This window comes from Sebastes umbrosus, chromosome 17 (assembly GCF_015220745.1).
Source record: "Sebastes umbrosus isolate fSebUmb1 chromosome 17, fSebUmb1.pri, whole genome shotgun sequence".
Taxonomy (NCBI): domain Eukaryota; kingdom Metazoa; phylum Chordata; class Actinopteri; order Perciformes; family Sebastidae; genus Sebastes; species Sebastes umbrosus.
The window spans coordinates 655,784-679,591 of NC_051285.1; the positions used below are offsets into that span (position 1 = coordinate 655,784).

The window sequence follows — 23,808 nt, forward strand, 5'->3', positions numbered from 1 at the left end:
AGTAATAGTATTAATATTAGTAGTGTTAGCAGTAGTATTAATATTAGTAGTATTAGCAGTGGCATTAATATTAGTAGTGTTAGCAGTAGTATTAATATTAGTAGTATTAGCAGTAGTATTAATATTAGTAGTGTTAGCAGTAGTATTAATATTAGTAGTGTTAGTAATAGTATTAATATTAGTAGTGTTGGCAGTATTAATATTAGTAGTATTAGCAGAAGTATTAATAGTAGTGTTAGCAGTAGTATTAATATTAATAGTGTTAGCAGTAGTATTAATATTAGTAGTATTAGCAGTAGTATTAATATTAGTAGTGTTGGCAGTAGTATTAATATTAGTAGTGTTAGTAATAGTATTAATATTAGTAGTGTTAGCAGCAGCATTAATATTAGTAGTGTTAGCAGTAGTATTAATATTAGTAATGTTAGCAGTAGTATTAATATTAGTAGTATTAGCAGTAGTATTAACATCAGTAGTGTTAGCAGCAGCATTAATATTAGTAGTGTTAGCAGTAGTATTAATATTAGTAATGTTAGTAATAGTATTAATATTAGTAGTGTTAGCAGTAGTATTAATATTAGTAATTTTAGTAATAGTATTAATATTAGTAGTGTTAGCAGCAGCATTAATATTAGTAGTGTTAGCAGTAGTATTAATATTAGTAGTGTTAGTAATAGTATTAATATTAGTAGTGTTGGCAGTATTAGTATTAATATTAGTAGTATTAGCAGTAGTATTAACATCAGTAGTGTTAGCAGCAGCATTAATATTAGTAGTGTTAGCAGTAGCATTAATATTAGTAGTATTAGCAGTAATATTAATATTAGTAGTGTTAGCAGTAGTATTAATATTAGTAGTGTTAGTAATAGTATTAATATTAGTAGTGTTGGCAGTATTAGTATTAATATTAGTAGTATTAGCAGAAGTATTAATAGTAGTATTAGCAGAAGTATTAATAGTAGTGTTAGCAGTAGTATTAATATTAATAGTGTTAGCAGTAGTATTAATATTAGTAGTATTAGCAGTAGTATTAATATTAGTATTAGCAGAAGTATTATTAGTAGTGTTAGCAGTAGTATTAATATTAATAGTGTTAGCAGTAGTATTAATATTAGTAGTATTAGCAGTAGTATTAATATTAGTAGTATTAGCAGTAGTATTAATATTAGTAGTATTAGCAGAAGTATTATTAGTAGTGTTAGCAGTAGTATTAATATTAATAGTGTTAGCAGTAGTATTAATATTAGTAGTATTAGCAGTAGTATTAATATTAGTAGTATTAGCAGTAGTATTAACATCAGTAGTGTTAGCAGCAGCATTGATATTAGTAGTGTTAGCAGTAGTATTAATATTAGTAATGTTAGTAATAGTATTAATATTAGTAGTGTTAGCAGTAGCATTAATATTAGTAGTGTTGGCAGTAGTATTAATATTAGTAGTGTTGGCAGTAGTATTAATATTAGTAATGTTAGTAATAGTATTAATATTAGTAGTATTAGCAGTAGTATTAATATTAGTAATGTTGGCAGTAGTATTAATATTAGTAATTTTAGTAATAGTATTAATATTAGTAGTGTTGGCAGTAGCATTAATATTAGTAGTGTTGGCAGTAGTATTAATATTAGTAATTTTAGTAATAGTATTAATATTAGTAGTATTAGCAGTAGTATTAATATTAGTAATGTTGGCAGTAGTATTAATATTAGTAATTTTAGTAATAGTATTAATATTAGTAGTGTTGGCAGTAGCATTAATATTAGTAGTGTTGGCAGTAGTATTAATATTAGTAATTTTAGTAATAGTATTAATATTAGTAGTGTTAGCAGTAGTATTAATATTAGTAGTATTAGCAGTGGCATTAATATTAGTAGTGTTAGCAGTAGTATTAATATTAGTAGTATTAGTAATAGTATTAATATTAGTAGTGTTAGCAGTAGTATTAATATTAGTAGTGTTAGCAGTAGTATTAATATTAGTAGTATTAGCAGTGGCATTAATATTAGTAGTGTTAGCAGTAGTATTAATATTAGTAGTGTTAGTAATAGTATTAATATTAGTAGTGTTGGCAGTATTAATATTAGTAGTATTAGCAGAAGTATTAATAGTAGTGTTAGCAGTAGTATTAATATTAATAGTGTTAGCAGTAGTATTAATATTAGTAGTATTAGCAGTAGTATTAATATTAGTAGTGTTAGCAGTAGTATTAATATTAGTAATGTTAGCAGTAGTATTAATATTAGTAGTATTAGCAGTAGTATTAACATCAGTAGTGTTAGCAGCAGCATTAATATTAGTAGTGTTAGCAGTAGTATTAATATTAGTAATGTTAGTAATAGTATTAATATTAGTAATTTTAGTAATAGTATTAATATTAGTAGTGTTAGCAGCAGCATTAATATTAGTAGTGTTAGCAGTAGTATTAATATTAGTAGTGTTAGTAATAGTATTAATATTAGTAGTGTTAGCAGTAGTATTAATATTAGTAGTGTTAGCAGTAGTATTAATATTAGTAATTTTAGTAATAGTATTAATATTAGTAGTGTTAGCAATAGTATTAATATTAGTAGTATTAGCAGTAGTATTAATATTAGTAATGTTAGCAGTAGTATTAATATTAGTAGTGTTAGTAATAGTATTAATATTAGTAGTGTTAGCAGTAGTATTAATATTAGTAGTGTTAGCAGTAGTATTAATATTAGTAATTTTAGTAATAGTATTAATATTAGTAGTGTTAGCAATAGTATTAATATTAGTAGTATTAGCAGTAGTATTAATATTAGTAATTTTAGTAATAGTATTAATATTAGTAATTTTAGTAATAGTATTAATATTAGTAATTTTAGTAATAGTATTAATATTAGTAGTATTAGCAGTAGTATTAATATTAGTAGTGTTGGCAGTAGTATTAATATTAGTAGTGTTAGCAGCAGCATTAATATTAGTAATTTTAGTAATAGTATTAATATTAGTAGTGTTAGCAGTAGTATTAATATTAGTAGTATTAGCAGTAGTATTAATATTAGTAGTGTTGGCAGTAGTATTAATATTAGTAGTGTTAGCAGCAGCATTAATATTAGTAATTTTAGTAATAGTATTAATATTAGTAGTGTTAGCAGCAGCATTAATATTAGTAGTGTTAGCAGTAGTATTAATATTAGTAGTGTTAGTAATAGTATTAATATTAGTAGTGTTAGCAGTAGTATTAATATTAGTAGTGTTAGCAGTAGTATTAATATTAGTAATTTTAGTAATAGTATTAATATTAGTAGTGTTAGCAATAGTATTAATATTAGTAGTATTAGCAGTAGTATTAATATTAGTAATTTTAGTAATAGTATTAATATTAGTAATTTTAGTAATAGTATTAATATTAGTAATTTTAGTAATAGTATTAATATTAGTAGTATTAGCAGTAGTATTAATATTAGTAGTGTTGGCAGTAGTATTAATATTAGTAGTGTTAGCAGCAGCATTAATATTAGTAATTTTAGTAATAGTATTAATATTAGTAGTGTTAGCAGTAGTATTAATATTAGTAGTATTAGCAGTAGTATTAATATTAGTAGTGTTGGCAGTAGTATTAACATCAGTAGTGTTAGCAGTAGTATTAATATTAGTAATGTTAGTAATAGTATTAATATTAGCAGTGTTAGCAGATATATATATATATATATATATATATATGTCTGTATATATATATATATAGTATATATATATAGTATATACAGTATATATATATAGCATATATATATATATATATAGTATATACAGTATATATATATATATAGTATATATATATATACATATAGTATATACAGACATATATATATATATATGTCTGTATATATTATATGTATATATATATATACTATATATTATATATATATATAGTATATACAGTATATATTATATATAATATATACAGTATATACTATATATATATATATATATAATATATATTATATATATATAGTATATATATATATATATATATATATATATATATTATATATAATATATACAGTATATATGTATATATATCTTGGAACGTGCAAAAACTTGTTAAATGAGACAATGTTATTATTTTGTAATTGTTAAAAGCTGATTGGTTCCTCCTGTTTGTTTCCAGGGGAGCGTTTTCAGTGGTGCGGCGCTGTGTGAAGGTGCTGTCGGGCCAGGAGTATGCCGCCAAGATCATCAACACCAAGAAACTGTCTGCCAGAGGTGAGGAGGAGGAGCCACGGCTCAGATCAATACATCACTGGATGTAAATGTGACCTGTAATTATTACCCAGAATGCCCTGGGAGGCGTCTCTCTGGTCCGAACTTCTGTCTCTGAATCCTTTAAAACACTCACTATTCTGGTTCTGAGATTTTCTTCGGTTGCTTAGCAACACCTTGTAAATTTGACAGTGTGTGTGTGTGTGACATCACTGCAGCAAACCAACTCTTCTCAGTAATAATAATATTTATAGTAATAATAAACCAACTCATCAGTTTGTACATAGATATATACACACGTATATATAGTATGTATATACTGTTTATACGTGGTTAAACCCGTCTGGTCTCAGAGGTTAAACTGGTCTCAGAGGTTAAACTGGTCTGGTCTTAGTAGTTAAACTGGTCTGGTGTCAGAGGTTAAACTGGTCTGGTCTCAGAGGTTAAACTGGTCTCAGAGGTTAAACTGGTCTGGTCTTAGTAGTTAAACTGGTCTGGTGTCAGAGGTTAAACTGGTCTGGTCTCAGAGGTTAAACTGGTCTCAGAGGTTAAACTGGTCTGGTCTTAGTAGTTAAACTGGTCTGGTGTCAGAGGTTAAACTGGTCTGGTGTCAGAGGTTAAACTGGTCTGGTCTCAGAGGTTAAACTGGTCTGGTCTCAGAGGTTAAACTGGTCTGGTCTCAGAGGTTAAACCGGTCTGGTCTCAGAGGTTAAACTGGTCTGGTCTTAGTAGTTAAACTGGTCTGGTGTCAGAGGTTAAACTGGTCTGGTGTCAGAGGTTAAACTGGTCTGGTCTCAGAGGTTAAACTGGTCTGGTCTCAGAGGTTAAACTGGTCTGGTCTCAGAGGTTAAACCGGTCTGGTCTCAGAGGTTAAACTGGTCTGGTCTTAGTAGTTAAACTGGTCTGGTGTCAGAGGTTAAACTGGTCTGGTCTCAGAGGTTAAACTGGTCTGGTCTCAGAGGTTAAACTGGTCTGGTCTCAGAGGTTAAACTGGTCTGGTCTCAGAGGTTAAACTGGTCTGGTCTCAGAGGTTAAACTGGTCTGGTGTCAGAGGTTAAACTGGTCTGGTCTCAGAGGTTAAACTGGTCTGGTCTCAGAGGTTAAACTGGTCTGGTCTCAGAGAGAGAGAGATTTCCTGTATTGTGGTGTATCTGAGGAGCCAGCAGGACCTGGGGCTTGTTAGCGATAGCGCTCAGAGCTACATCGGGTTGTTATAGCGCTGCTACTGAGAAGCTCCACATTAATATTCAGGGCAACACTTCATGACAAAAGGCATCGATATAACAACCATCTGCCACCGTTCATGATGAGCAATAATTCATAAGTTAGAGGAGTCAGAGTGTTCACTGAATAATAACATCAGATGACCTCTGATTTATACTGTTAGCACTAAAAATACACAACAATAACTTCATATCCAACACACAGCACCCAAATATCTCATGGAATGTTTAAATGAATGTCACACAATTCATCAATCAATACCTGTGATCAACGTTAGCATCAATACCTGTGATCAATACCTGTGATCAATACTTGTGATCAACGTTAGCATCAATACCTGTGATCAATACCTGTGATCAATACTTGTGATCAACGTTAGCATCAATACCTGTGATCAATACCTGTGATCAACGTTATCATAAATACCTGTGATCAACGTTATCATAAATACCTGTGATCAACGTCAACATAAATACCTGTCATCAATACCTGTGATCAATACTTCTGATTAACGTTAGCATCAATACCTGTGATCAATACCTGTGATCAACATTAGCATCAATACCTGTTATCAGCTTTAACATAAATACCTGTGATCAATACCTATGATCAACGTTAGCATTAATACCTGTGATCAATACCTATGATCAACGTTAGCATCAATAGCTGTGATCAATACCTGTGATCAATACTTGTGATCAACGTTAGCATCAATAGCTGTGATCAATACCTGTGATCAATACTTGTGATCAACGTTAGCATCAATAGCTGTGATCAATACCTGTGATCAATACTTGTGATCAACGTTAGCATCAATAGCTGTGATCAATACCTGTGATCAATACTTGTGATCAACGTTAGCATCAATAGCTGTGATCAATACCTGTGATCAATACTTGTGATCAACGTTAGCATCAATAGCTGTGATCAATACCTGTGATCAATACTTGTGATCAATGTTAGCATCAATACCTGTGATCAATACCTGTGATCAATACCTGTGATCAACGTTAACATAAATACCTGTGATCAACGTTAGCGTCATGTGATCAGTGATCAATGTGTTTGTGTTTTCAGATCATCAGAAGTTGGACCGCGAAGCTCGAATCTGTCGTTTATTGAAGCACCCAAATATTGGTGAGTACTACTACAGGTTCTACAGGTACTACAGGTACTACAGGTACTACAGGTACTACAGGTACTACAGGTTCTACGTGCTGCATACTACATGTACTGCATACTACATGTACTGCATACTACATGTACTGTATACTACATGTACTGCATACTACATGTACTGCATACTACATGTACTGTATACTACATGTACTGTATACTACATGTACTGCATACTACATGTACTGCATACTACATGTACTGTATACTACATGTACTGTATACTACATGTACTGCATACTACATGTACTGCATACTACATGTACTGCATACTACATGTACTACATACTATATGAACTGCAGGTACTACTGATTGTATTGCAACTGATACTAATGTATTACTTCTATCAGTGATACAGTGAGTACTACTGTTACTGCTAAGATTACTACTACTACTGCTCATTCTACCTCTTCTACTTGTACAACTACCATCAGTACTATTCGTTGTACTTCTACTTCTACTACCACTGCTGCTGCCTCTGCTACTACAACTGCTTCTGATAATACTACTAAAACAGTGTACAATACTATGACCACTACTCTTTCTACTGTTACTACATGTACTGTTACTGTGTTGTGTACTTCTACCAATGTCAGTACTCCTCTCTGTTGTCGGGCTCTTGATGATGATGGTGATGAATTATGTAGGTGTTGGCGTTACTAACGGCAACCAGAGTGTAATTACTAATTGATGAGGAGATGTAATCACCGTGGAGACGAGGTTTTCCTCCTTTAACACTCAACAGCTCTGATCACACAGCTTTTACTGCAGTAAAAGTACAAATACCACACAGTAATCAGACTCAATAATACACATTTAGTGTTTGGATAGCAGGTTTCACTTCATAGGGGTCAAAGGTCAACACCTACTCTGTAGAAATACTCATTTCTGAGTAAAAGTAAGTACAGTACCTCAAATGTGTACTTAAATACAATAGTTGAGTAAATGTATTTAGTTACTTTCAACTGCTGCTCAGATTGTTGATGAGGTCACGGTGTTAGCTGGAGGCTAACGCTAGCAGTGGGCTAACATAAGCTGGAGGCTAACCAAAGGAAAGACTGGAGGCTAACGCTAGCAGTGGGCTAACATAAGCTGGAGGCTAACCAAAGGAAAGACTGGAGGCTAACGCTAGCAATGGGCTAACATTAGCTGGAGGCTAACCAAAGGAAAGACTGGAGGCTAACGCTAGCAGTGGGCTAACATAAGCTGGAGGCTAACCAAAGGAAAGACTGGAGGCTAACGCTAGCAGTGGGCTAACATAAGCTGGAGGCTAAACAAAGAAAAGATTGGAGGCTAACACTAGCAGTGAGCTAACATTATCTGGAGGCTAACTAAAGGAAAGACTGGAGGCTAACGCTAGCAATGGGCTAACATTAGCTGGAGGCTAACCAAAGGAAAGACTGGAGGCTAACATTAGCTGGAGGCTAACATTAGCTGGAGGCTAACCAAAAGAAAGACTGGAGGCTAACGCTAGCAATGGGCTAACATTAGCTGGAGGCTAACCAAAGGAAAGACTGGAGGCTAACACTAGCAGTGGGCTAACATTAGCTGGAGGCTAACCAAAGGAAAGACTGGAGGCTAACATTAGCTGGAGGCTAACCAAAGAAAACACTGGAGGCTAACGCTAGCAGTGGGCTAAAGCTCCACATCTAAAATGTCCTCTTACTGTGTTGTTGGCTGCCAGAATCCAGCGTTAGCTAACGTGTTCAGAGTTATTCTGCCTCCACTTAACGCTCCGCCCACTAAACACGTCACCATGGTTACTAACAGAGAAGAGGGCTATAAATAGTAGTTTAATCTACAGCAATGCATCATGGTCTATCAGATCATCATATGTTTGTATGTTCGTTGCTGTGACGATGCGTTTTCCAGCTGATCCAAGAGGCTTTTTAAAGAGTTTATTTAGCTTCAGTACTGGAGTCATGTTAGGATGGGATCTCCGTGTTAACACCCGGACTAGAAACACCACGCCAACTGATCAATCAACCAGAAGGGAGCACTTCCTGTTTAATTCACAGTTAGTTTGTTCTTCAGCTTTAAAATCCTTCAGACAACAAAGTGAAACTAACTGACCAGAATCAGTCAGATGTTTAAATATGACCTCACGTGGACCGAACCGGCCAATCAGGAGGCTGCAGCTGAACCCAGCGTCCAATCAGAGCTCTGTGTGGGCAGGTGATGCTCCACAGATACCGAGGACTGTTACGTAACCGTGTGTGTGTGCGTGTGTGTGCGTGTGTGTGTGTGCGCGTGTGTGTGTGCATGTGTGTGTGTGCGTGTGTGTAGGAGGAGAGAGGGGTTTGATGCCTTCACCTAAGGACACTGTTGCCTAGCAACACACACACACACACACACACACACACACACACTTACACACACACACACACACCTGTGTGAAAGCACTCAGAAAGGAAATAATCAGGTTTTTCTCTCGAAACACTCCTACACAGTACAGCCGTGGGATTTGATTTGTGTGCGTCTGTGTGTGTGTGTGTGTGTGTGTGTGCGTGTGCGTGCATGTGTGTGGGCAGTAGTTATATATCCTATTATACAATAAAAGCAGAGTTTCCACATTCAGAACAGAAACAAACAAACAGTCAGACGTCTACAATCATCAAGTATTCAGACATCTTACTGCAGTAGAAGTATAAATACTCAACGTGTCCTCAGTACGGCCGTCAATCAATTACTATATATAATGACCATTAATCACAAATTAATCACACATTTTATATCTGTTCAAAATTTACCTTAAACTGCTAGCTTAGCCTAGCTTAGCATAAAGACTGGGGAGCAGCAGGGGGAAACTGCTAGCCTAGCTTAGCACAATGACTGGGGAGCAGCAGGGGGTAACTGCTAGCCTAGCTTAGCACAATGACTGGGGAGCAGCAGGGGGTAACTGCTAGCCTAGCTTAGCACAATGACTGGGGAGCAGCAGGGGGTAACTGCTAGCCTAGCTTAGCACAAAGACTGGGGAGCAGCAGGGGGTAACTGCTAGCCTAGCTTAGCACAATGACTGGGGAGCAGCAGGGGGTAACTGCTAGCCTAGCTTAGCACAATGACTGGGGAGCAGCAGGGGGTAACTGCTAGCCTAGCTTAGCTTAGCACAAAGACTGGGGAGCAGCGGTTGGGAACTGCTAGCCTAGCTTAGCTTAGCACAAAGACTGGGGAGCAGCAGGGGGAAACTGCTAGCCTAGCTTAGCTTAGCACAAAGACTGGGGAGCAGCAGGGGGAACTGCTAGCCTAGCTTAGCACAAAGACTGGGGAGCAGCGGTTGGGAACTGATAGCCTAGCTTAGCTTAGCACAAAGACTGGGGAGCAGCGGTTGGGAACTGCTAGCCTAGCTTAGCTTAGCACAAAGACTGGGGAGCAGCAGGGGGTAACTGCTAGCCTAGCTTAGCTTAGCACAAAGACTGGGGAGCAGCAGGGGGTAACTGCTAGCCTAGCTTAGCTTAGCATAAAGACTGGAAACAGGGGGAACAGCTAGCCTAGCTTAGCTTAGCATAGAGACTGGAAACAGGGGGAACAGCTAGCCTAGCTTAGCTTAGCACAAAGACTGGAAACAGGGGGAAACAGCTAGCCTAGCTTAGCTTAGCATAAAGACTGGAAACAGGGGGAAACTGCTAGCCTAGCTTAGCTTAGCACAATGACTGGGGAGCAGCAGGGGGAAACTGCTAGCCTAGCCTAGCTTAGCATAAAGACTGGGGAGCAGCAGGGGGAAACCGCTAGCCTAGCCTCTAGCATCTTTACATGTTGTATGTTGTTGCCTAACCGGCTAGTTATCAGTCCAACCAGAGTCACATACAGGTTCAATGAACTATTCTTTCTTCCTTTCTTTCAGTTCGGCTACATGACAGCATCTCAGAGGAGCTGCATCATTACCTCATCTTTGACCTGTGAGTGCTGCTCTATTCTTTTCCAATATACTATATATATATATATTAGGGCTCTCAATTGATTGAAATATTTAATTGTGATTAATCGCACATTTTTTATCTGTTCAAAATGAACCTTAAAGGGAGATTAGTCAAGTATTTAATACTCTTATCAACATGGGAGTGGACAAATATGCTGCTTTATGCAAATGTATGAATACCTTAATTATTATAAATCAATTAACAAAACAAAACAATGACAGATATTGTCCAGAAATCTGTTATCACGTCACATTATGTTCCATTGTTGACGGAGTCATATTAATTGAACTCGTTAATGTTTCCATGATGTGTTTTCTCTCTCAGGGTAACAGGTGGAGAGTTATTTGAAGATATTGTAGCCAGAGAATATTACAGCGAAGCTGACGCCAGGTAGGAAATACTCATCGATACATGTGACCCTGACTGAAACGAGATGTGCACGTGACCTCTGACCTCTGTCTCCCTGTGAACAGTCACTGTATCCAGCAGATTCTGGAGGCGGTGCTACACTGTCACCAGATGGGCGTGGTCCACCGAGACCTGAAGGTACCTGTCTGTCTGTAATGGATTTAAAAAGAACTGTGTTATTCTATAATTGTATTATATACTAGAGTTAGCATGTTAGCATCTGTCATGTAAACAAGTGGGCGGAGTTAGCATGTTAGCATCTCCTCTGTGTCTCCAGCCAGAGAACCTGCTGCTGGCCTCGAAGTCTAAAGGAGCGGCGGTGAAACTGGCCGATTTCGGCCTTGCCATCGAGGTGGAGGGAGACCAGCAGGCCTGGTTTGGTAAGACCTCACAGATACTAATACTGAAATACTATTGCAGTATTAGTACTACTAGTACTACTTTGATTTTTATAAAGAGTTTCAGGCCACAACAATGCTGAAAATAATATAATAACAAATCTGTGTGTGTGTGTGTGTGTGTGTGTTTACAGGCTTCGCGGGGACCCCAGGTTATCTGTCCCCGGAGGTTTTGAGGAAGGACCCGTACGGCAAAGCAGTCGACCTCTGGGCCTGTGGTCAGATTATATTCTGCTCTACTGTCTCCTTGTTTCCTTTCCTTGCTTCCTTGTTTCCTCTCCTCTCAGGTGTGTCTGTTTCTCCCTTTCAGGTGTGATTCTTTACATCTTATTGGTCGGTTATCCTCCGTTCTGGGATGAAGATCAACATCGTCTCTACCAGCAGATCAAAGCTGGAGCGTACGATGTAGGTCACATGATTCTTCACTTCAGTCACATGACTCTGCATGTCATCATGTGACTGTGACCTACTCGCTGTCTAGAGGACCTAAAGACCCTTTTAATGTCGTCATCATGATGACGTCACAGCGTTAGCTGGAGGCTAACACAAACACAACTTTGTTCACCTCATTTTCTGTGTGTGGAATTATTGAGCTAAGCTAGCTAAGTAGCCGGCCGTCCGACCAGCGGGCCGGTGGCCGACGGCAGCGCTGTAAAGATAAATTGAGGGCGTATAAATCTCTGGATGTCTATAGTTAACTATCCTTCAGTAAAGTCAGTCAGAAAGAGAGTCGGACAATATCGGAGAAGCGTTTCAGAGACGGAGAGAAAGGGTTGCTAATAGTTTAGCCTTCTGCTAACAGCAGCTAACGGCTCACGTTAGCTGCTGTTAGCAGAAGGCTAACTATTAGCAACATTTACTCTCCGTCTCTGAAACGTTTCTCTGATATTGTAGCTCTAGAGCCTCCAATCACAGTTAGTCATCTCTCATGTCTGTGAGATCTGGATTCAGACAACAACACAGCAAGAGGACATTTAGATGTGTAGCTTTAGCCCACTGCTAGCGTTAGCCTCCAGTCTTTTCTTTGGTTAGCCTCCAGCTAGCTAACACTCTGGCCTTTATTGATCCTCTACGTAGAACTGCATAGAGAGGGAGGACACAGCCACTGCCTCACTGTTTCCTTGCTTCCTTCCCTTCCTTCCTTCCCTCTTCCTCCTCCTAGTTTCCGTCTCCTGAATGGGACACGGTGACTCCTGAAGCCAAAGATCTCATTAACAAGATGTTGACCATCAATCCGTCTAAAAGGATCACAGCAGCCGAGGCGCTCAAACACCCCTGGATCTCTGTGAGCCTCTCCTGTTTATATATACTCTTATATTTATATACTATATACAGTATATATATAACTCATGATGATGTGTGATCTTCCTCCCAGCATCGCTCCACGGTGGCGTCCTGTATGCACAGACAGGAGACGGTCGAGTGTCTGAAGAAGTTCAACGCCAGGAGGAAACTCAAGGTAAGCCGAGGTCAGAGGTCACATGTCAGAGGTCAAAGGTCAGAGGCTTCAGTTTCTGATTTTCAATTTAAATTCCATTTTGTTCTTTAAACAGTTTTTGATCAAAACAAACTCAGATATTTGTCTTTTAATGTGAAAGTCATTAAATTCCTTCCTTCCTTCCTTCCTTTGTCCTTGTCTCCTCCTTTCCTTCCAGGGAGCCATCCTCACCACCATGTTGGCCACCAGGAATTTCTCCGGTAAGATCATCAGCTGCTTCCGTCTCTGACCCGTCAGTGTCGCAGCAGCAGAGGGTTAAACTCACAGAGACAGTAGCCAATCAGCTGCCGGCTTACTCACAATTATCAGGTTAACACTGTGTGTGTGTGTGTGTGTGTGTGTGTGTGTGTGTGTGTGTGTGTGTGGCAGCTGTCAGACCTATAGATAGCAGGGAAACCACCGTCAGACATGTTTCCAGCCGGATCAGAACATTAAAACTCTTACAACATGTCGACTTAGTTTCATTAACTTTACTAAGTTTAATATCAGTATTTGATTTACTTCTTTAATCTTTAATCTTTAATATGATATATGATATATTATTATTATTATTGTTATTATCTGAGAGGTGTAGTCAGAGTGTGAACAGACAGGAATGTGTTTATCTGTCCTGAGCTCTCTGACTGACCCTCAGCTGTCTCTCTCTCTCTCTGAGGCTGAACCAGCTCCGCATTCTTCTTCTTCTTCAACACTTTACTTTACTTTATCTACATTCACAGTTTTAACTTTTATTTTATTTTGAAGTATTTCCCGTCAGTTTGCTGAAGGGCACGTAGGCAGCGGTTGTCGGCACGATGCTGTCTCTCCTCTTCTCTGCGTTCATTCCTTTTTTTCTGACTCTGCTGCTTCTTTTCCTCTTCGTTTTCATCCCTCGTTCAGGAGGAAAGAGTGGTAAGAAGGCCGACGGGGTCAAGGTAACTACTATAATTCTTCTTATTAAAAAATATTATTATTATTATTATCATTATTATTATATCACTATTATTATTATTATTATTATTATTATTATCATCATTATAATAATAATAATTATTATTAATAATAATATTATTTTTATTGTTTTTGTTATTATAATTATAATCATTATTATAATTATAATAATTATGATTATAATCATTATTATTGTTTTTATTATTGTTATTGTTATCATCATCATTATTGTTGTTGCTGTTGTTGTCGTCGTTGTCGTTGCTGGCGTCGTTGCTGCGGGGTGTCGCTGTCGTTGTCATTGCTGTCGCTGTTGTCGCCGTCTTCGTTGCTGTCGCTGTCGTCGTTGCTGTCGCTGTCGTCGTTGCTGTCGTTGTTGTTGTTGCTGTCGTCGTTGTTGTCCGTGTCATTGTTGCTGTCGCTGTCGTCGTTGCTGTCACTGTTGTTGTTGCTGTCGTTGTTGTTGTTGCTGTCGTCGTTGTTGTCCGCGTCATCGCTATCGTCGTTGTTGTCGCTGTCGTCGCTGTTGTTGTCATTGTCGTTGTAATTGTTGTCGTCATTGTTGTTGTCGTTGCTGTCGCTGTTGTTGTTGTTGCTGTCGTTGTTGTCGTTGTTGTTGTTGCTTTCGTCGTTGTTGTCGTCGTTGTTGTTGTCGTTGTTGTTGTCGTTGCTGTCATTGTCATCGTTGTTGCTCTCGTTGTCCCTGTTGTCGTTGTTGCTGTTTTCGTTGTTGTTGTCGCTGTCATCGTTGTCGCTGTTGTCATCGTCGTTGTTGTCATTGTTGCTGTCGCTGTCAACGTTGTCGCTGTCGTCGTTGTTGTCGTCGTTGTTGTCGCTGTCGTCGTTGTTGTCGCTGTTGCTGTCGCTGTCGCTGTCGTCGTTGCTGTCGTTGCTGTCGTCTTTGTCGTCGCTGTTGTCGTTATTGTCGTTGTTGTTGCTGTCGTCGTCGTTGTTGTTGTTGTTGCTGTCGTCGTTGCTGTCGATGCTGTCGATGTTGACGTCGTTGCCGTTGTCGTTGCTGTTACTGTTGTTGTTGTCATTATAGGAATCATCTGAGAGCACAAACACCACCATCGAGGATGAAGATACCAGAGGTACACACACACACACACGCCGTTTACAGCTCAAATCACTGATGATTGACAGGAAATATAAAGACGCTTCAGCTGACGACTATACTAACCTGTCTGTCCGTCTACCTGTCTCTCTGTCTGTCTCTCTGTCTGTCTCTCTCTGTCTGTCTCTCTGTCCGTCTACCTGTCTGTCTGTCTGTCTCTCTGTCTGTCTCTCTCTGTCTGTCTCTCTGTCCGTCTACCTGTCTGTCTGTCTGTCTCAGTGAGGAAACAAGACATCATTAAGGTGACGGAGCAGCTCATCGAGGCGATCAGCAACGGAGACTTTGAGAGCTACACGTATGTAACAAGGCTCTTATTGTGAAAGTCCCCCAGTGTGTTAAAGTAGACGGAACATAACGGGACTTTTATTGTGAAAAAACTGTACTGACTTAAACCTGTCTGTCCTCTCAGTAAACCTGTCTGTCCTCTCAGTAAACCTGTCTGTCCTCTCAGTAAACCTGTCTTTCCTCTCAATGAACCTGTCTGTCTGTCCCCTCAGTAAACCTGTCTCTCCTCTCAGTAAACCTGTCTGTCTGTCCCCTCAGTAAACCTGTCTGTCCTCTCAGTAAACCTGTCTCTCCTCTCAGTGAACCTGTCTGTCCTCTCAGTAAACCTGTCTGTCCCCTCAGTAAACCTGTTTGTCCTCTCAGTAAACCTGTCTCTCCTCTCAGTGAACCTGTCTGTCCTCTCAGTAAACCTGTCTGTCCCCTCAGTAAACCTGTTTGTCCTCTCAGTAAACATGTCTGTCCTCTCAATGAACCTGTCTGTCCTCTCAGTAAACCTGTCTGTCCTCTCAGTAAACCTGTCTCTCCTCTCAGTGAACCTGTCTGTCCTCTCAGTGAACCTGTCTGTCCTCTCAGTGAACCTGTATGTCTGTCTATCCCCTCAGTAAACCTGTCTGTCCTCTCAGTAAACCTGTCTGTCCTCTCAATAAACCTGTCTGTCCCCTCAGTAAACCTGTCTGTCCTCTCAGTGAACCTGTCTCTCCTCTCACTAAACCTGTCTCTTCTCTCAGTGAACCTGTCTGTCCTCTCAGTGAACCTGTCTCTCCTCTCAGTGAACCTGTCTCTCCTCTCAGTGAACCTGTCTCTCCTCTCAGTAAACCTGTCTGTCCTCTCAGTAAACCTGTCTCTCCTCTCAGTAAACCTGTCTGTCCTCTCAGTAAACCTGTCTGTCCTCTCAGACCTGTCTGTCCTCTCAGTAAACCTGTCTGTCCTCTCAGTGAACCTGTCTCTCCTCTCAGTAAACCTGTCTGTCCTCTCAGTAAACCTGTCTCTCCTCTCAGTAAACCTGTCTGTCCTCTCAGTAAACCTGTCTGTACTCTCAGTAAACCTGTCTGTCCTCTCAGTAAACCTGTCTGTCCTCTCAGTGAACCTGTATGTCTGTCTGTCCCCTCAGTAAACCTGTCTCTCCTCTCAGTAAACCTGTGTGTCCTCTCAGTAAACCTGTCTCTCCTCTCAGTAAACCTGTCTGTCCTCTCAGTAAACCTGTCTCTCCTCTCAGTAAACCTGTCTGTCCTCTCAGTAAACCTGTCTCTCCTCTCAGTAAACCTGTGTGTCCTCTCAGTAAACCTGTGTGTCCTCTCAGTAAACCTGTGTGTCCTCTCAGTAAACCTGTCTCTCCTCTCAGTAAACCTGTCTGTCCTCTCAATAAACCTGTATGTCCTCTCAGTAAACCTGTCTCTCCTCTCAGTAAACCTGTGTCCTCTCAGTAAACCTGTCTCTCCTCTCAGTAAACCTGTCTGTCCTCTCAGTGAACCTGTCTCTCCTCTCAGTAAACCTGTCTGTCCTCTCAATAAACCTGTCTGTCCTCTCAGTAAACCTGTCTGTCCTCTCAGTAAACCTGTCTCTCCTCTCAGTAAACCTCTGTCCTCTCAGTAAACCTGTCTGTCCTCTCAGTGAACCTGTCTGTCCTCTCAGTGAACCTGTCTGTCCTCTCAGTAAATCTGTCTGTCCTCTCAGTAAATCTGTCTGTCCTCTCAGTAAACCTGTCTGTCTGTCCTCTCACTAAACCTGTCTGTCCTCTCAGTGAGCCTGTCTGTCCTCTCAGTGAGCCTGTCCCTCTGTGTCCTCAGTAAGATGTGTGACCCGGCAGTGACGGCGTTCGAGCCCGAGGCGTTGGGGAATCTGGTCGAAGGACTCGACTTCCACCGCTTTTATTTTGAAAACTGTGAGCTGAACCAAACTTCCTGCATGGTTGACTGTCTCGTTGTGATTTATGACTCATTAACTGATGTCCACGTAGAGACGAGAACAGGATCGTCCTCCTGTCTCCAGTCCCGCTCACCTGTCCAGGTGTCTCTGTGTGTCCTCAGTGTGGTCTAAGAACAGTAAACCGGTCCACACCACCATCCTGAACCCTCACATCCACCTGGTGGGAGACGAGGCCGCCTGCATCGCCTACATCAGAGTGACTCAGTACATCGACGCCAACGGGACGCCTCGCACCGCCCAATCAGAGGAGACCAGGGTGTGGCACCGCCGCGACGGGAAGTGGCAGATCGTCCACTTCCACCGCTCAGGCTCCGCCTCCACGCTCAACAAGTAAGAACAGATCAGAGGTCAGCTGATATTAACCTGTCCCTACGGAAGACAAGGGAAGCCTCTGGACGAGGACATCACAGGTTGTCCTCGTCAACATTTAGTGCAAGTTTGGAGCGTTATTTTATATATATATATGTATATATATATACATACATAGTTTTATATTTATATTTATACATATTTATTTATATATATACAGTATAAATATTTTCTACAAATTTTTAAAATATTAAAATATTATAAATATTTTTTTTTTCTTCTTCTTCTCCTTCTTCTTCTTCTTCTTCTTCTTCTTCTTCTTCTTCTTCTTCTTCTTCTTCTTCTCCTTCTTCTTCTTCTTCTTCTTCTCTGTCGTCCATCCAGCTAACTTCCAAAGCGGGCGGGTCTTTGACGGGTCCCCCGTTGCCTTGACGACTGATTGATTGACAGCAGGTCAGGCGTGTGACACCAGACAGGAAGTTTGAGAGGAGACGAGGGGGCGGGGCCAGAGAGCAGTGAACTGTACGATCGACCAATCAGCTTCCTCTTCTCGGCTCCTTTGGACTTCAGCCACGCCCCCTCGTGTGATCAGCCAATCAGCTGCTCAGATTGTAATAACGTGTGAAAACCTCTTATCTCCTCCGTCGGGATGATTGACAGGACCGACTTCACATCTGGCTCCCTAAAATACCTTTCATTAGTCTTTAATTAGTTCTTGATTAGTCTTGAATTAGCCTTTCATTAGTCTTTAATTAGTTCTTAATTAGTTCTTAATTGGTCTTTAATTAGTCTTTAATTAGCCTTCATTAGCCCATAATTAGTTTAATCCCTATAGTTAATTTCCCTCTGAAAACATCTCATTTTAAAAGCTCTTAATTAACAAATAAAGTAGATTTTTAAGAGGAACATTTTCCCATTAATAAATGCATCGTTAATTAATATGTGACACTTATTAATACACAGTATTCAGATATTTAACAGCTTTAACAGTTTAAAGATACATTAATGGACTGAAATGTATTAATGGGGTTTTAATAGGTCTTCTGCATCAATTAAGGGATTTTTAAGGGGTCAAATTTACCTTAATTATTATAAAATAATGTTACATGTTAATTAATTAATGGGGACTCTTTTATTAAATCGAGATGTAAGTTTAGTTGAATTTGAGGATAATTGATACGACGGCGTATCGGGCCATTGTAGGTCAAATAAAACATAATTATAGGATATTATTATATATAATAATATTCAGAGGGAGTACTGGATACTCTCTGAATATTATTATATATAATAATATTTGTTGTCTTTTGTCTCGTAAATCTTTAGTTTTTTGCAACTTTAAATTCAGAGAACATCCAATTTTTTTTTCTCGTAACATTGTTAGGTATTTTTTCTCCTTAATTTTTAGTTTTTTTCTCGTTAATTTACCACTTTAATTTCAGAGAATATCCTATTTTTTCCTAGTAATATTATATTAATGGCCCCTGTAATTTTGTTTTTTTTACCTACAATGGCCCTATAATATAAAATATATAATAATAATAATCTGTTGAAAATTCATGATGGATGCGTGAATTATTATATTATACTAAGAGGTTTTTTAATGCCAATAACTTAATATATTAGGATCCATTAATTCATTCATTAATATCCCATTAAAACACTAATAATGAAGTTATGACATTGAACCTGCAGCGTCTCTGAAACATCATGAAACAGATCAAATGTAATATTTAATATTTCTTAATATTCTAACGAGCAGTTCAGTGAAATGAGGTTTGGACGTTCATCTCTCTGCTTCCATCGGGCTCGGAGAGCGCCGCCACCTTCCACCGCTCTCCGACCTGCAATCTTCCATGAACAGCCACGCCTCCATCCCCCCGACAGGTGTCCTAACGAGGAGGGCCTTAACGAGGTACCTTAACGAACTGCAGAAGAAACTTTACAACATGTTTGTGAGAGGAGGAAGGAAGTAGGAAAGGAAGGAAGGAGACATGAGGAGGACAGACGAAGCTCCCTGATTCTGTTTTAGCTCCTAAATCCAAAATAAAGTTCAACCTAACTGAAGTTTAAAAAAAAGGATTTAAAGAATGTAAATACATTATTAATTACATTAAATTAAATAAAACAGAATCAGAGAGTCGTTTCTGGACCTCCGTTAGTCACATTGTTGGTCCGTTTGGGGATGCAGAATGGCGCCGACTCTTGATTGTTTTCAGAAGTAAAAAAAAATGCACAGAGTAAAATCAGTGATGCTTAGACGGCCAATCAGAATCACCGACACAATCACCTGTCATCTGTCACCGGGACCGACCTTCAAAACGCTCATCAGTACGGAGGCCCAGAAGGGACACAATAACTGACACAAGTTTACATGAATATAAAAAATTTTAATAATGTGAATTAAATATTTTATAAAACATACTTTTTTTTAAGGTTGTAATTGATTTTAGAGAAACAAACAGAAGTTGTTCATCCTTCAGATTTGGACATTAAACGGTGAACAAAAACATACATTTTAACGGTTATTAACAATAACTATATGCTAAAAAAACAAAAGACATGTATGTCTTCATATACGTTATGCTGTTTACATTTGAACAGAAACATGATTTAATTCATGTATTTCATTCCTGTTGGTGTTTCTTTTTTGCAAATAGTATTTTAAATTTACCACTTTAATCTGACAGAATATCCAAATCTTTTTCTTGTTAATTTACCAATTTAAATATCCGATGTTTTTTTGTAATTCTTTGGGGGGGTTTTCTCGTTAATTTAGTTAACTCGTTAATAAGTATTTTATTGATTTTTTTTTACATGAACATTGTCACATTTTGATCAACAAATCAAATAACTCCTATATGCAAAATAATAATATAAAAATAAAGTATTTACAAAATCATAATAAAAGGGACATAAATCAAACACATATTCCGACATTGATCTGCACCGTGATCTAGTCTCATTTACAAGCAGCAGATTAATGTTGAGACACTTCCTGTTGGTGTTTTTTTGTCTCCTCTGAGCCTCCGTACTTCAGGACACTCTGGCGGTGGTGTCGGTGTGTCGGCGGCGTGGTCGCTGTGTGAAACCTCATATCTCTGTTTGCTTTCCTTTTTTAATGATATATAATAACTGGTGAAGCCGCCCGTGTTCTGCGGTTCAGTCGGTGAATTCTGTTCCAGGAGATTTGAGGTTTTGTGGGAAACTAAATCGTGTGATTTGTTGTTGAGTTCTGTACGGAGAGCTCGTGTTTCTTCCTCCTCAGTGCTTCAGTGTTTCTGTACAGACGATGTGATTTTCTGCATGCAGGACTTGACTTTGTGTTTTGTGTTTTCTGCTTTCTGCCTTTTTGTTCGCCGGCTCTCCGGTGACACGACTCTGACTTGTTAGCTTTGTTAGCATTCCTCACCGGGAGCAATGGTGTCTGCTAGCCGCGAGCTAACAAACCGCCGGCTCTTTGATATTCTGCGACTTTTGACCCGTTGGTGTTCGTCTCAGAAGCTTCAAGCTGCTTTTTACCGTCGGGAGAATGTAGAACTTTGTACAATCACATTATTACTTTCATATTATTATTATAGATATATATGGTATTTGTATATTTAAAAGCTTTTTAATGTTGGAATCAGACGTGCCGTTGCTCGCCGTGTGTAGAGAACGCATCGTGTTTTATGAGCTTCATTCTTTTCTCAGTATGATGTGTATTATAGCGAGTGACTCCTGGTCCTCTAATAGCAACCGCTGAACGTGTTCGCCACAGCGCCGCTATCCTTTAATTTACTCCACATCTTGGTGCCATTTGGCGTCCCCGCTCTAATAACTGTTGGATTGGATGGATTATGAATTATTAATTCTATTGAGCTCAGAATCCGTCCGATCACTCGTCACCAGACTCTGTTCAGATTTTCAGTGATTTTAAAATCAGGATTTCAGGAAATCAGCTCCGACTAAACACAAATAATCATTTCAAATATTAATAGTATTCAGTTTTTTTGTTTTTTCTCATTAATTTACTAATTTATTCTCAAAGAATATCCAAGTTTTTTTCTAATTAATTTAATTATTTTTTCTCGTTAATTTACTACTTTATAATCAGAGAATATCCGAGACTTTGGCACGTATGTTATTTATTTTTTTCTTGTTGATTTATCATTTTGTTTTCAGAGAATATCCAATTTTTTTCTCGTAAATTTGTTATTTTTTTGTTTTTTTCCCGTTAATTCACCCCCAATTTTTTTTGTCACAATTTTACCGGAAATATTCGTATTTCTTTGCACAAATCAGCTCCGACATAAACACAAATAATGCATCTGAAATATTTATATTATTAATCAAATTAAAATATTCAGTCTTTCAGCTTGTTTAACGCTGTGATGTTTGAAACACACATTAAAATAAAGGTTATAATATTATAATATATATATATAATATTGAGTTTCAGCCTCATCATAAACAGTGTGAACACAGTCGGGACTCCAAATGGCGCCTGCAGAGTGAATGGCTGTTTTCTAGTGTGTGTTTTCTAAAGCAACAAACTCCACTTTGACCTTTTAAGACACTTGAAAGTTTGATTTATCCGTGCTGAGAGGAGATATCTGCGATGTCATTTTTTAAGAGTGTTTTTGGTGTTTTTGCTTGAAACTGAAACTGAAGAATCTTAAAGCAGATTTCACTTCGTTATTCTAATGGACAGATGTTGTTCCTGTTTTTACCAGATGTTCAGTGGCTGCTGTGTATTTTATCTTCATGACCTTAAAGCAGCGACGTCCAACCTGCAGACGACTCGTTCGTCTGCTGTTTGATCCACGGTTGGACGTCTACCTGCAGCCTCACCTGAGAGCTCGTTAGTCACCTGACGGGAAACAGCAGCGGGACGGAAACTGTTAGCATTGTTAGCATGGTTAGCATTCATTAGCCCCCCCCCCCTCTGGCCACAAGATATCAGGTTCTCAACAAGCTAACGTGCTAATTTGTGGCTAACAGCATGCACTGGTTACAGTTAGGAATGCTAAACGCCAACAGTGCTATCGAACTGACTCAGCGTCTTCACGACTGATACCTTAAACCTTAAAGTTGTTTGTTTTAAACTATTATTATTATTATTATAATTATTATAATTAATATTATTATTATTATAATTATTATAATTATTATTATTATTATTATTATTTATTTATTTAGTTTGTTTTTATGCACATAAATAATTGTCTGGCTGTTTCAGGAGCGTTTACGCCAAAAACATTTCAAAGTAAATTCCATAAATTTTAACTGAAGTCTGGTTTGTTGACAGAAACAACTAATCCCCCGACTGTATATATATATATCCTTTAAATGCTATTTTAAATCTATTCAATGTCACATATTTAATTTAGGTGGAAAATATAAATTAATTTTCTTTAGTTTTTGCATCAAAGTTTTGGAATATTAATAAATATATCGATCAGCCTTAGAAAGGGGGAAATATGTGTGTAAATATAAACTCTTAATGTCATTAAACCCCCAAATCTCTCAGAAATATGACATGAAAAAAAACAATATTTCATTATTGTATTTATTAATTTAAGTGTTCAGTTATATTTAGTGTCTCTGCTCTCAGGTTTATTATTTTTTGGTTGAGAATAAAAAAAAATATATATATATATTATTTTATTTTGAGATGAATTAAAATGTTAAGATATTTAGTCTAAAATAAATAATCTGCCTTAAAACTGTTGTAATAATAAGTGAGTAATAATAGAATGTAAACAGACAGGAACTCAGGTACCAACCAGACTCTGTACACTTTTTGGGGTATTTAAAGAAACGGCAACATTTCAGATCAGATTTATTCTTTAAAGTCTTCAGTTGTGTTTCTTTATTGAACCTGTAATTAGATTAAAGGTCGGTGTCAGTCTGAAGCTCACTGGGTTTATTGATCGGTTGGTTTTTTTCCTTCCAGAAACAGAAATGAAAATAAAAACACTTAATTAATTAATAAAATAAAGAAACATTCATGTTTTCATTTCTGTCTGAGGGAATAAAACGCAGCAGTCGGTCTGACAGGGTCCTGCTGTTTCCGGCTGTTTCCAGCTGTTTCCGGCTGTTTCCCGTCCACCATGTTCACGCTCTGCACAATCAATAATCAGTGATCAATAATCGGCTTTTTCTACTATGATGGATATTGTACTGTACTGTATTAACTGACTCCAGCGCTGCATGCTCGGTGTGAGAGAGAGAGAGTGATTTTAATCTTTTTTTCTTTTGTAGTTTTTTGGAGTATTTCTTCTTCTTCTGCATCGTGTTCAAAGTGTTTCTGTAAATAAACAGGTGGTCAAACGCTGCCCTCTGATTGGTCTGTTCTCACCGTCGTCAAACTCCGTAAACTTCATTTTATTATCACACAAATAAAACGTTCAATACTG

The 23,808-nt window shown here is 38.1% G+C and overlaps 1 protein-coding gene across 1 annotated transcript in view; it reads left to right on the plus strand.

The window, feature by feature from the left end:
• camk2a (calcium/calmodulin-dependent protein kinase II alpha) overlaps window positions 1-23,808 on the plus strand; it is a 26,630-nt gene extending 2,822 nt beyond the window's left edge. Inside the window, exons 2-18 of the mRNA XM_037748373.1 lie at window positions 4,130-4,224; window positions 6,523-6,582; window positions 10,464-10,518; window positions 10,864-10,929; window positions 11,013-11,085; window positions 11,225-11,327; window positions 11,480-11,563; window positions 11,656-11,750; window positions 12,508-12,630; window positions 12,721-12,804; window positions 13,001-13,043; window positions 13,723-13,757; window positions 14,816-14,864; window positions 15,107-15,182; window positions 16,960-17,054; window positions 17,200-17,428; window positions 17,792-23,808. Of these exons, the coding sequence (XP_037604301.1) occupies window positions 4,130-4,224; window positions 6,523-6,582; window positions 10,464-10,518; window positions 10,864-10,929; window positions 11,013-11,085; window positions 11,225-11,327; window positions 11,480-11,563; window positions 11,656-11,750; window positions 12,508-12,630; window positions 12,721-12,804; window positions 13,001-13,043; window positions 13,723-13,757; window positions 14,816-14,864; window positions 15,107-15,182; window positions 16,960-17,054; window positions 17,200-17,428; window positions 17,792-17,795 (1,369 nt within the window). The 3' untranslated portion in view covers window positions 17,796-23,808. The remainder of the gene's footprint in view (window positions 1-4,129; window positions 4,225-6,522; window positions 6,583-10,463; window positions 10,519-10,863; window positions 10,930-11,012; window positions 11,086-11,224; window positions 11,328-11,479; window positions 11,564-11,655; window positions 11,751-12,507; window positions 12,631-12,720; window positions 12,805-13,000; window positions 13,044-13,722; window positions 13,758-14,815; window positions 14,865-15,106; window positions 15,183-16,959; window positions 17,055-17,199; window positions 17,429-17,791) is intronic.